This window comes from Salmo trutta, chromosome 5, assembly GCF_901001165.1.
Source record: "Salmo trutta chromosome 5, fSalTru1.1, whole genome shotgun sequence".
NCBI classification, from domain to species: domain Eukaryota; kingdom Metazoa; phylum Chordata; class Actinopteri; order Salmoniformes; family Salmonidae; genus Salmo; species Salmo trutta.
The window spans coordinates 64,234,068-64,246,719 of record NC_042961.1 but is presented as its reverse complement, the minus strand read 5'-3'; the positions used below and the strand labels follow the sequence as shown (position 1 = coordinate 64,246,719).

The following is a 12,652-nucleotide window of genomic DNA, read 5'->3' as shown; positions in this document are numbered from 1 at the left end:
CACATAATAATCCATAATGACAGTGCAAAAACAGCTTTTTAGAAATAGTTGCAAATTTTTTACAAATTAAAACTCTGAAATATTACATTTACATAGATATTCAGACCCTTTCCTCAGGACTTTGCTGAAGCACCTTTGGCAGCGAATTCAGACTCAAGTTTTCTTGGGTAAGATGCTACAAGCATGGCACACCTGTATTTCTTGAACTGCACTGTTGGTTAAGAGCTTGTAAGTAAGCATTTCACGGTCAAGTCTACACTTGTTGTATTCGGCGCATATGACAAATAAAGTGTCATTTGATTTGGGGAGTTTCTCACATTCTTCTCTGCAGATCCCCTGAAGCTCTGTCAGGTTGCATGGGGAGCGTCGCTGCACAGATATTTTCAGGACTCTCCAGAGATGTTCGATCGGGTTCAAGCCCGGGCTCTGGCTGGGCCACTCACGGACATTGAGACTTGTCCCAAAGCCACTCCTGCATTGTCTTGGCTGTGTGCTTAGGGTCGTTGTCATGTTGGAAGGTGAACCTTCGCCCCAGTCTGAAGTCCTGAGCGCTCTGGAACAGGTTTTCATCAAGGATCTCCCTGTTCTTTTCTCCGTTCATCTTTCCATCGATCCTGACCGGTCTCCCAGTCCCTGACGCTGAAAAACATCCCCACAGCATGATGCTGCCACCACCATGCGTCACCATAGGGTTGGAGCCAGGTTTCCTCCAGATGTGACGCTTGGCATTCAGTCCAAAGAGTTTTGGTTTCATCAAACCAGAGAATCTTGTTTCTCATGGTCTGAGAGTCTTTAGGTGCCTTTTGGCAAATTCCAAGTGAGCATTCATGTGTCTTTTACTGAGGAGTGGCTTCCATCTGGCCACTACCATAAAGGCCTGATTGGTGGAGTGTTGCAGAGATGTTTGTCCTTCTGGAAGGTTCTCCCATCTCCACAGAGGAACTCTGCAGCTCTGTCAGAGTGACCATCGGGTTCATGGTCACCTCCCTGACCAAGGCCCTTCTCCCCCGATTGCTCAGTTTGGCTGGGCAGCCAGCTCTAGGAAGAGTCTTGGTGGTTCCAAACTTCTTCCATTTAAGAATGATGGAGGCCACTGTGTTCTTGGGGACCTTCGAATGCCGCAGAAATGTTTTGGTACCCTTCCCCAGATCTGTGCCTCAACACAATCCTGTCTCGGAGCTCTACAGAAATTCCTTAGAGCTCATGGCTTAGTTTTTGCTCTGACATGCACTGTCAACTGGGGGGACCTTGCCTTGTAAAGACAGGTGTGTGACTTTCCAAATCATGTCCAATCAGTTCAATTTACGACAGGCGGACTCCAATCACATTGGAGAAACATCTCAAGGATGATCAATGGAAACAAGATGCACCTGAGCTCAATTTCAAGTCTCATAGCAACGGGTCAGAATACTTATGTGAATAAAAACCTGTTTTTGCTTTGTCATTATGAGTTATTGTGTGCAAATTAATGAGGAAAACGTTTTATTTAATCAATTTTAGAATATGGCTGTAACATGAACAAAAATTGTGAAAAGTCAAGAGGTCTGAATACTTTCCCAATTCACTCTGGACATACATCATTTTTTTTCTCCAGAAGTTTACTAAGGGTTGATAACAGGCTGATTAGTCAGCTATTTGAGCCAGTTAAGGGGGCTTTACTATTCTTAGGTAGCGGAATGACTTTAGCTTCCCTCCAGGCCTGAGGACAAACTTTCTAGTAGGCTTAAATTGAAGATATGGCCAATAGGAGATTAGCAAAATAGCAAAATCATCCTCTATTATCCTCAGTAATTGTCCATCCAAGATGGCAGACCCGGTGACTTGTCAGTGTTGATAGACAACAATAATGTTTTACCTCTTCCACACTTACATTACAGAACTCAAAATTACAATTCTTGTCTTTCATAATTTGGTCAGATATACTTGGTTGTGTAGTATCAGTGTTTGTTGCAGGTCATGCCTAAGTGTGCTAATCTAGCCATTGAAAATGTATTGGCAATATCAGTGGGTTTTGTTATGAGCCATCTGATTCAATGAATGAAGCCGAGTTGGCTTTTTGTCCCAAAATTTCATTCGTTTTTTTTGCTATCATTCTTTATGTCATTTATCTTTATTTCATAGCGAAGATTCGTATTTTTATTCAGTTTAGTCAAATGATTTCTAAATGTTTAGTACCTTTGCCAATTGGTTGTACAACCAGACATCTCTATTTGTGATTGTCATTAATGCAGTTTAAAACAAAAAACAAATTACAAAATTATGCAAAAATTATATCATTCTGAGGACTAAGATGTCCAGTTTTAGGGGAACTTATTTATTTTAAATACATTTCACATTTTGCCTGAATTAAATTATGTAGAAATACAACAAATGAGCTTCAACATCCCAAACATTTATTTGAATTGAATATTAGTAATATAACTGATGCCACTGGGTGAAAATAGAGCAGTAGTGATGAATACAGTAATATTCCATTCATGAAGCATCCAACCACAGAGTTTCAGTAGCTAGAGGCTGCAGGGTCACAGAAAACCACAAGCCAAGGAAACAAGCAGCCAATACAGAAATATAAATTATTAGCAGCACCGCCGCTCCAACAAAGCCAAAGCAGAAAACCATCAGGCCAAAACAAACCACGGAAACGCACAACGCCGACGTATATTTACAGAGAGAGAGTTGGTGCTCATCTTAAGATACATATTTTTCTTTTTTACATTGGTAAAGATTACACACACGAAGGTTTGTGTGATGACTGAGGACCAGTTTTGAGTTTTAGATCACAAAAAAAACACCATATACATGGGCAGACAGGGGGATACAGGGCCTGTACAATGAATAACATACACTTGAAGTCAGAAGTTTACATACACTTAGGTTGGAGTCATTAAAAAAACTTGTTTTTCAACCACTCCACAAATTCCTTGTTAACAAACTATAGTTTTGGCAAGTCCGTTAGGACATCTATTTTGTGCATAACACAAGTCATTTTTCCAACAGTTGTTTACAGACAGATCATTTCACTTATAATTCACTGTATCACAATTCCAGTGGGTCAGAAGTTTATATACACTATTGGAGGATTACCTGTGGATGTATTTCAAGGCCTACCTTCAAACACAGTGCCTCTTTGCTTGACATCATGAGAAAATAAAAATAAATCAGCCAAGACCTCAGAAACAAAATTGTAGACATCCACAAATCTAGTTCATCCTTGGGAGCAATTTCCAAATGCCTGAAGGTACCAAGTTCATCTCTACAAACAATAGTACGCAAGTGTAAACACCATGGGACCACGCAGCCGTCATACCGCCCAGGAAGGAGACGCATTCTGTCTCCTAGAGATGAACGTACTTTGGTGCGAAAAGTGCAAATCAATCCCAGAACAACAGCAAAGGACCTTGTGAAGATGCTGGAGGAAACACGTACAAAAGTATCTATATCCACAGTAAAACGAGTCCTATATCGACATAACCTGAAAGGCTGCTCAGCAAGGAAATAGCCACTGCTCCAAAAATAATGACCATCATTATGTTTGGAGGAAAAAGGGGGAGGCTTGCAAGCCGAAGAACACCATCCCAACTGTGAAGCACGGGGGTGGCAGCATCATGTTGTGGGGTGCTTTGCTGCAGGAGGGACTGGTGCATTTCACAAAATAGATGGCATCATGAGGCGGGAAAATGAAGTGGATATATTGAAGCAACATCTCAAGACATCAGTCAGGAAGTTAAAGCTTGGTCGCAAATGGGTCTTCCAAATGTGCAATGACCCCAAGCATACTTCCAAAGTTGTGGCAAAATGGCTTAAGGACAACAAAGTCAAGGTGTAGGAGTGGCCATCAAAGCCCTGACCTCAATTCTATAGAAAATTTGTGGGCAGAAATGAAAAGCGTGTGCAAGCAAGGAGGCCTACAAAGCTGACTCAGTTACAACAGCTCTGTCAGGAGGAATGGCCCAAATGCACCCAACTTATTGTGGGAAGCTTGTGGAAGGCTACCCGAAACGTTTGACCCAAGTTAAACAATTTAAAGGCAATGCTACCAATTATTAATTGAGTATGTAAACTTCTGACCCACTGAAATTTGATGAAAGTAATAAAAGCTGAAATAAATAATTCTCTACTATTATTCTGACATTTCACATTCTTAAAATAAAGTGGTGATCCTAACTGACCTAAAACAGGGAATGTTAACTAGGATTAAATGTCAGGAATTGTGAAAAATTGAGTTTAAATATATTTGGCTAAGGTGTATGTAAACTTCCGACTTCATCTGTACATGGACAGACAGGGGGACCAGATCCCAGATCAGCACTCAGATGTTTGACACATACAGGGACTGTACTAACATGATCAAACATAATGTAATTAGAATTTAGAGGAGATGGGGGAAAAAAGAAAGAGAGAAGAGGAGGAGAAATGTTACTATTATAGAACAGGTGATGAATATAGATAAATGTTACTATTATAGAACAGGTGATGAATATAGAGAAATGTACTCACCTCCACCTTGTCCGAGGCTACAGTATACCAGTGTATACTGTAACAGCACTGAAACACACAGAGAGAACTATCACTATGGTACATGATGTAAACACTGAAACACACAGAGAGAACTATCACTATGGTACATGATGTAAACACTGAAACACACAGAGAACTATCACTATGGTACATGATGTAAACACTGAAACACACAGAGAGAACTATCACTATGGTACATGAGGTAAACACTGAAACACACAGAGAGAACTATCACTATGGTACATGATGTAAACACTGAAACACACAGAGAGAACTATCACTATGGTACATGATGTAAACACTGAGCTGTACCACAGATATTAATTTCCTTAAAAGTCTATTGACACATTCGTGCGTGAATCTTATTAATATACTACAAACATCCCCATCAAAATCCATCAATTTAAGAGATATCTGTTGTTTTGCATCGGCTGCGTTGCAATCCACAGCATCAGCCTATGTTGACCTTCCGTATCTGCGATGGAAAGTGTGTTTTGCTCTACGACCTGTCCCATGATGTCAAGCAAAGAGGCACTGAGTTTGAAGGTGGGCCTTCAAATACATCCACAGGTACACCTCCTATTGACTCAAATGATGTCAATTAGCCTATCAGAAGCTTCTAAAGCCATGACATCATTTTCTGGAATTTTCCAAGCTGTTTAAAGGCACAGTCAACTTACTGTATGTAAACTTCTGACCCACTGGAATTGTGACACAGTGTTGGAAAAATTACTGGTGTCATGCACAAAGTAGATGTTCTAACCGACTTACCAAAACTACCAGTTTGTTAATTAACAAGGAATGTGTGGAGTGGTTGAAAAATGAGTTTTAATGACTCCAACCTAAGTGTATGTAAACTAAAGACTTCAACTGTAAATATTAAACAATACAGATATGAAACAATACAGATATTAAACCATATAGATAATAAACTATATAGATAATAAACTATATAGATATTAAACCTAATAGATATGAAACCATATTGATATTAAACTATATAGATATTAAACCATATAGATATTAAACCATATAGATATTAAACCATACAGATATTAAACCAAAGAGATTTAAAACCATATATATTAAACTATATAGATATTAAACTGTGCAGATATTAAACCATATAGATATTAAAACCGTACAGATATTTAAACATACAGAAATTAAACTATATAGATATTAAACCATATAGATATTAAACCATAAAGATATTTAACCATATATATATTAAACCATATAGATATTAAACTATATAGATATTAAACCATATAGATATTAAACCATATAGATATTAAACTATATAGATATTAAACCATATAGATATTAAACCATATAGATATTAAACCATATAGATATTAAACCATATAGATATTAAACTATACAAATATTAAACCATATAGATATTAAACTATGTAGATATTAAACTATACAGATATTAAACCATATAGATATTAAACCATATAGATATTAAACCATACAGAAATTAAACTATATAGATATTAAACTATATAGATATTAAACCATATAGATATTAAACCATACAGATATTAAACCAAAGAGATTTAAAACCATATATATTAACCTATATAGATATTAAACTGTGCAGATATTAAACCATATAGATATTAAAACCGTACAGATATTTAAACATACAGAAATTAAACTATATAGATATTAAACCATATAGATATTAAACCATATAGATATTAAACCATATAGATATTAAACTATACAGATATTAAACCATATAGATATTAAACTATGTAGATATTAAACTATACAGATATTAAACCATATAGATATTAAACCATATAGATATTAAACCATACAGAAATTAAACTATATAGATATTAAACTATATAGATATTAAACCATATAGATATTAAACCATACAGATATTAAACCAAAGAGATTTAAAACCATATATATTAAACTATATAGATATTAAACTGTGCAGATATTAAACCATATAGATATTAAAACCGTACAGATATTTAAACATACAGAAATTAAACTATATAGATATTAAACCATATAGATATTAAACCATAAAGATATTTAACCATATATATATTAAACCATATAGATATTAAACTATATAGATATTAAACCATATAGATATTAAACCATATAGATATTAAACTATACAGATATTAAACCATATAGATATTAAACCATATAGATATTAAACTATACAGATATTAAACCATATAGATATTAAACTATGTAGATATTAAACTGGTGATATTAAACTATACAGATATTAAACCATATAGATATTAAACTATATAGATATTAAACCATACAGAAATTAAACTATATAGATATTAAACTATATAGATATTAAACCATATAGATATTAAACCATATAGATATTAAACCATATATATATATATATATATATATATATATATATATTAAACCGTATAGATATTAAACTATACAGATAATAAACATTATAGATATTTAACCATATAGATATTAAACTACATAGATAGATTTAAACTGTATCGATATTAAACTTTACAGATATTAAACCATATAGATAATATTAAACCATATAGATATTAAACCATATAGATATTAAACTATATAGATATTAAACCATATAGATATTAAACCATATAGATATTAAACCATATAGATATTAAACCATATAGATATTATACTATACAGATATTAAACCATATAGATATTAAACTATGTAGATATTAAACTATACAGATATTAAACCATATAGATATTAAACCATATAGATATTAAACCATACAGAAATTAAACTATATAGATATTAAACTATATAGATATTAAACCATATAGATATTAAACCATATAGATATTAAACCATATATATATATATATATATATATATATTAAACCGTATAGATATTAAACTATACAGATAATAAACGTTATAGATATTTAACCATATAGATATTAAACTACATAGATAGATTTAAACTGTATCGATATTAAACTTTACAGATATTAAACCATATAGATAATATTAAACTCACAGAGTAGAAGACAGGTGCGTTCCATCTCAATGTGTCGAACACTAACTCTCTCTAAACTCTAGTGACTTGTAGCCTGTCAATCCCCCCACCCCACCTCTCCTCTACACCCATCTATACTTCCTCTGTGCTGAGAAGGACTGAGGTGTGAAATATGCGTGTGACAGAAGCAGGGAGCTGGAGTGAAGAGATACAGAAATAGAGAGAAAGGGAGGTTCAGAGAAAGATATATATATATAGAGAGAGAGAGACAGAGAGAGAGATGGAGAGACAGAGGGCTCTGTATAATCATTAACAGCAGACTCATAGATCTCCTCAGTGAAAACAATGTACTGAGCAACTGTCAAATTGGCTTCTTACCAAATTACTATATAACAGACCACATTTTCATCCTGCACACGCTAATTGACAAACAAACAATCCAAAACAAAGGCAAAGCCTTCTCATGCTTTGTTGGTTTCAAAAAAGCTTTTGACTCAATTTGGCATGAGGGCCTGCTATAGAAATTGATAGAAAGTAGATAAAGTTGTGTTGGGTGAATACAACATTGTAAATGTGCAGAACCAACAAGTGTGCGGTTAGAAAAGGAAAAAAACACACACCGTGGGGTGAGACGGGGATGCAGCTTAAGCTGTACTCAACCCTCTATCTGCACAACCAAACCAAAACAAAGGCAAATCCTCTATCAGCACAGGGCCTCGCCCTACTAGAATCTGAAGTCAAATGTCTACTGTTTGCTGATGATCTGGTGCTTCTGTCCCCAACCAAGGAGGGCCTACAGCAGGACCTAGATCTTCTACACAGATTCTGTCAGACCTGGCCCCTAAGAGTAAATCTCAGTAAGACAAAAATAATGCTGTTCCAAAATACAAATTAAATTTAGACACCGTTGCCTAGAGCACACAAAAAACTATACATACCTCGGCCTAAACATCAACGCCACAGGTAACTTCCACAAAGCTGTGAACGAGCTAAGAGACAAGGCAAGAAGGGCCTTCTATAGCATCAAAAGGAACGTAAAATTCTACATACCAATTACAATCTGGCTAAAAGTATTTGAATCAGTTATAGAACCCATTACCCTCTACGGTTGTGAGATTTGGGGTCTGCTCACCATCCAAGAATTCACGAAATGGGACAAACACCAAATTGAGACTGCATGGAGAATTCTGCAAAAATATCCTCCGTGTACAACGCAAAGCACCAAATAATGCATGCAGAGCAGATTTAGGCCGACACCCGCTAATTAACAAAATCCAGAGAAGAGCCGTTAAATTCTACAACCACCTAAAAGGAAGTGATTCCCAAACCTTCCATAAAAATGCCATCACCTACAGAGAGATGAACCTGGAGAAGAGTCCCTTAAACAAGCTGGTCCTGGGGCTCTGTTCACAAACACAAACAGACCACACAGAGCCCCAGGACAGCAACACAATTAGACCCAACCGAATCATGAGAAAACAAAAAGATAATTACTTGGCGCTTTGGAAAGAATTAACAAAAAGAACAGAGCAAACTAGAATGGTATTTGGCCCTAAACAGACAGTACACAGTGGCAGAATACCTGACCACTGTGACTGACCCAAAATTAAGGAAGGCTTTGACTATGTACAGACTCAGTGAGCATAGTCTTATTATTGAGAAAGGCCGCCGTTGGCAGACCTGGCTCTCAAGAGAAGACAGGCTATGTGCACACTGCCTACAAAATGAGGTGGAAACTGAGCTGCACTTCCTAACCTCCTGCCAAATGTATGACCATATTAGAGATATATATTTCCCTGAGATTGCACAGACCCACCAAGACTTTGAAAATACATTTTGATAAACTCCCATATCTACTGGGTGAAATACCACAGTGTGACATCACAGCAGCAATATTTATGTTTTTTTTATTTTCCCTTTTTTACTTTAACTATTTACACATCGTTCCAACACTGTACAGTTGAAGTCAGAAGTTTACATTCACTTAGGTTGGAGTCATTAAAACTCATTTTTCAACCACTCCACACATTTTTTGTTAACAAACTATAGTTTTGGCAAGTCGGTTAATAAGACTCAAACTTTGTGCATGACACAAGTAATGTTTATAACAATTGTTTTACAGACAGATTATTTCACTTATAATTCACTGTGTCACAATTCCAGTGGATCAGAAGTTTACATTCACTCAGTTGACTGTGCCTTTAAACAGCTTGGAAAATTCCAGAAAATGATGTAATGGCTTTAGAAGCTTCTGATAGGCTAATTGACATCATTTCAGTCAACTGGAGGTGTACCTGTGGATGTATTTCAAGGCCTACCTTTGAACTCAGTGCCTCTTTGCTTGACATCATGGTAAAATCAAAAGAAATCAGCCAAGACCTCAAAAAAAATGTGTAGACATCCACAAGTCTGGTTCATCAATTTCCAAACACCTGAAGGTACCACGTTCGTCTGTACAAACAATAGTATGCAGGTATAAACACCATGGGACCACACAGCTGTCATACCACTCAGGAAGGAGGCGAGGTCTGTCTCCTAGAGATGAACGTACTTTGGTGCAAAAAGTGCAAATCAATCCCAGGACAACAGCAAAGGACCTTGTGAAGATGCTGGAGGAAACAGGCTCAAAAGTATCTATAACCACAGTAAAACAAGTCCTATATCAACATAACCTGAAAGACCGCTCAGCAAGGAAGAAGCCACTGCTCCAAAACCACCATAAAAAGTCAGACTACGGACTATGGGGACAAAGATCGTACTTTTTGGAGAAATGTCCTCTGGTCTGATGAAACAAAAATCGAACTGTTTGGCCATAATGACCATCGTTATGTTTGGAGGAAAAAGGGCATACTTCCAAAGTTGTGGCAAAATGGCTTAAGGATAACAAAGTCAAGGTATTGGAGTGTCCATCACAAAGCCCTGACCTTAATCCTATAGAAAATCTTTTGGCAGAACTGAACAAGTGTGTGCGAGCAAGGAGGCCTACAAACCTGACTCAGTTATACCAGCTCTGTCAGGAGGAATGGGCCAAAATTCACCCAACTTATTGTGAGAAGCTTGTGGAAGGCTACCTGAAACGTTTGACCCAAGTTTAACAATTTAAAGGCAATGCTACCAAATACTAATTGAGTGCATGTAAACTTCTGAACCACTGGGAATGTGATGAAAGAAATAAAGCTGAAATAAATAATTATCTCTACTATTATTCTGACATTTCACATTCTTAAAATAAAGTAGTTATCCTAACTGACTTAAGACAGGGAATTCTTACTAGGATTAAATATCAGGAATTGTGAAATACTGAGTTTAAATGTACTTGGCTAAGGTGTTGTAAACTTCCGACTTCAACTATATATAGACCTAATATGACATTTGAAATGTTGTTTTATTCTTTTGGAACTTCTGTGAGTGTAATGTTTACTGTACATTTTTATTGTTTATTATCTATTTCACTTGCTTTGGCAATGTTAACATATATTTCCCATGCCAATAAAGCCCTTAAATTGAAATTGAATTGAGTTTGTGAGAGCGAGAGAGAGAGAGAGAGAGAGAGAGAGAGAGAGAGAGACACGCGCAGATTATCCTGACATGAACCATTATTGAGATGATAAATAACTGACCCTTCAGGTCAACTACCTGGAGCTGGTTAGGAGAACCCTCCTGTGGCATAATCCCTGTGGTTCTCTGTGGTATTACAACTACAGAGGACAGGAACAAGGTAGCGTAGTGAACAACATTGTACTGGTGCCTCTCTGGTTCTCTATGGTATTACAGCGACAGAGGACAGGAACAAGGTAGTGTAGTGAACAACATTGTATTGGTTCCTCTCTGGTTCTCTATGGTATTACAGCTAGAGAGGACAGGAACAAGGTAGTGTCATCACCTTGGTGAGGATCAAAGGTGCCAGATCAGCACATGTTTGAAGATAGACCCCACAGAAGAGGGCGGAGTGCTTAAGAATTGCTGAGAATTTAAATACAGACCAGCCAACATGCAGCGCAAGACCAGAGAACTTGAGGCCGTGGTCCACATGTTGAAATGGTTAAAACTACAAGACCAGAGAACTTGAGGCCGTGGTCCACATGTTGAAATGGTTAAAACTACAAGACCAGAGAACTTGAGGCCGTGGTCCACACGTTGAAGTGTTTAAAACTACAAGACCAGCCAACGTGCGAGCTGAACATCACAAAATGGTTAGAACCTCTGAAACTGTCAACGAGTGAAGAAGGAGAAGAAGAAGACTAGACCAAACATTCACAGTCTGCAGCTGGGTATGTAAAGTAGTCTCGAACATTTGACCAAAGACGAGAGGGAAGAAGAGATCCCTCTCACCACCATGTGTTACACCTGAAGTATCTATTCTAACAAACACTCCAGGACAGAAACGCTCTGCAAAGGACATTGTGACCTCTGGTGTGACCTCAGTCTTACACCCCCCCTTCACCATAGAACCACTGAGTTCAACAGAGAGACAACAATGACATCCATGTGTAAATATATACATTGCATTTGTTTTCAGAATGAGCGGTCGTTCATGTGCAAAGTATTCATATTCCCGTCAGCGTAGCTTCCAAATGTATGCATGATAAGTTGACTCTCTTTGTCTCCTCCTCTCCTTACCTACCCCTCCCTTTCCACTACGTAACCAAACGGTCATGTTTTTGTTAGTCCACTAGGGACCTGTTTTCATTGCATTATGTTAGTAATCAATAACCTATACCATGTGTGTGTGTTTATGTATTTCTGTGTGACTATTTAGTTAGTAAATAAATAATTAAACCAATTTGTGTATTGCGGATTCATCAATTAGGTTAGGGTTCTTGCAGATATTCAGAAATATATAACGTTCAGAATGAGACTGATGAGGTAATGATTAATAATTGACTGTTATTGATGTAAGAGAACTGTATATCTTTAGAGTTTAAGTCGGGAGATAGTAACTCATTAAACAATTTTTCCTGTGGTGCCCCAAAATTGAAATGAGTTAATTGTTACATGATTAATCATGGATAGATCAGGCTAACTCACAAAATAACTCTAACCCGACATCTGCAGACATGGAGGATTTACATATCATTGAATTGGAGACTAGTGCTCTGTCTGGAATCCATGCAACACTGGAAAAGTTGTGTGTG

At 36.7% G+C, this 12,652-nt stretch overlaps 1 protein-coding gene across 1 annotated transcript in view; it reads right to left on the bottom strand.

The window, feature by feature from the left end:
* LOC115195011 (high affinity immunoglobulin gamma Fc receptor I-like) overlaps positions 1 to 12,652 on the bottom strand; it is a 64,536-nt gene that overhangs the window by 30,334 nt on the left and 21,550 nt on the right. Inside the window, exon 2 of the mRNA XM_029754911.1 lies at positions 4,498 to 4,545. Coding sequence (XP_029610771.1) covers positions 4,498 to 4,545 — 48 coding nt within the window. The remainder of the gene's footprint in view (positions 1 to 4,497; positions 4,546 to 12,652) is intronic.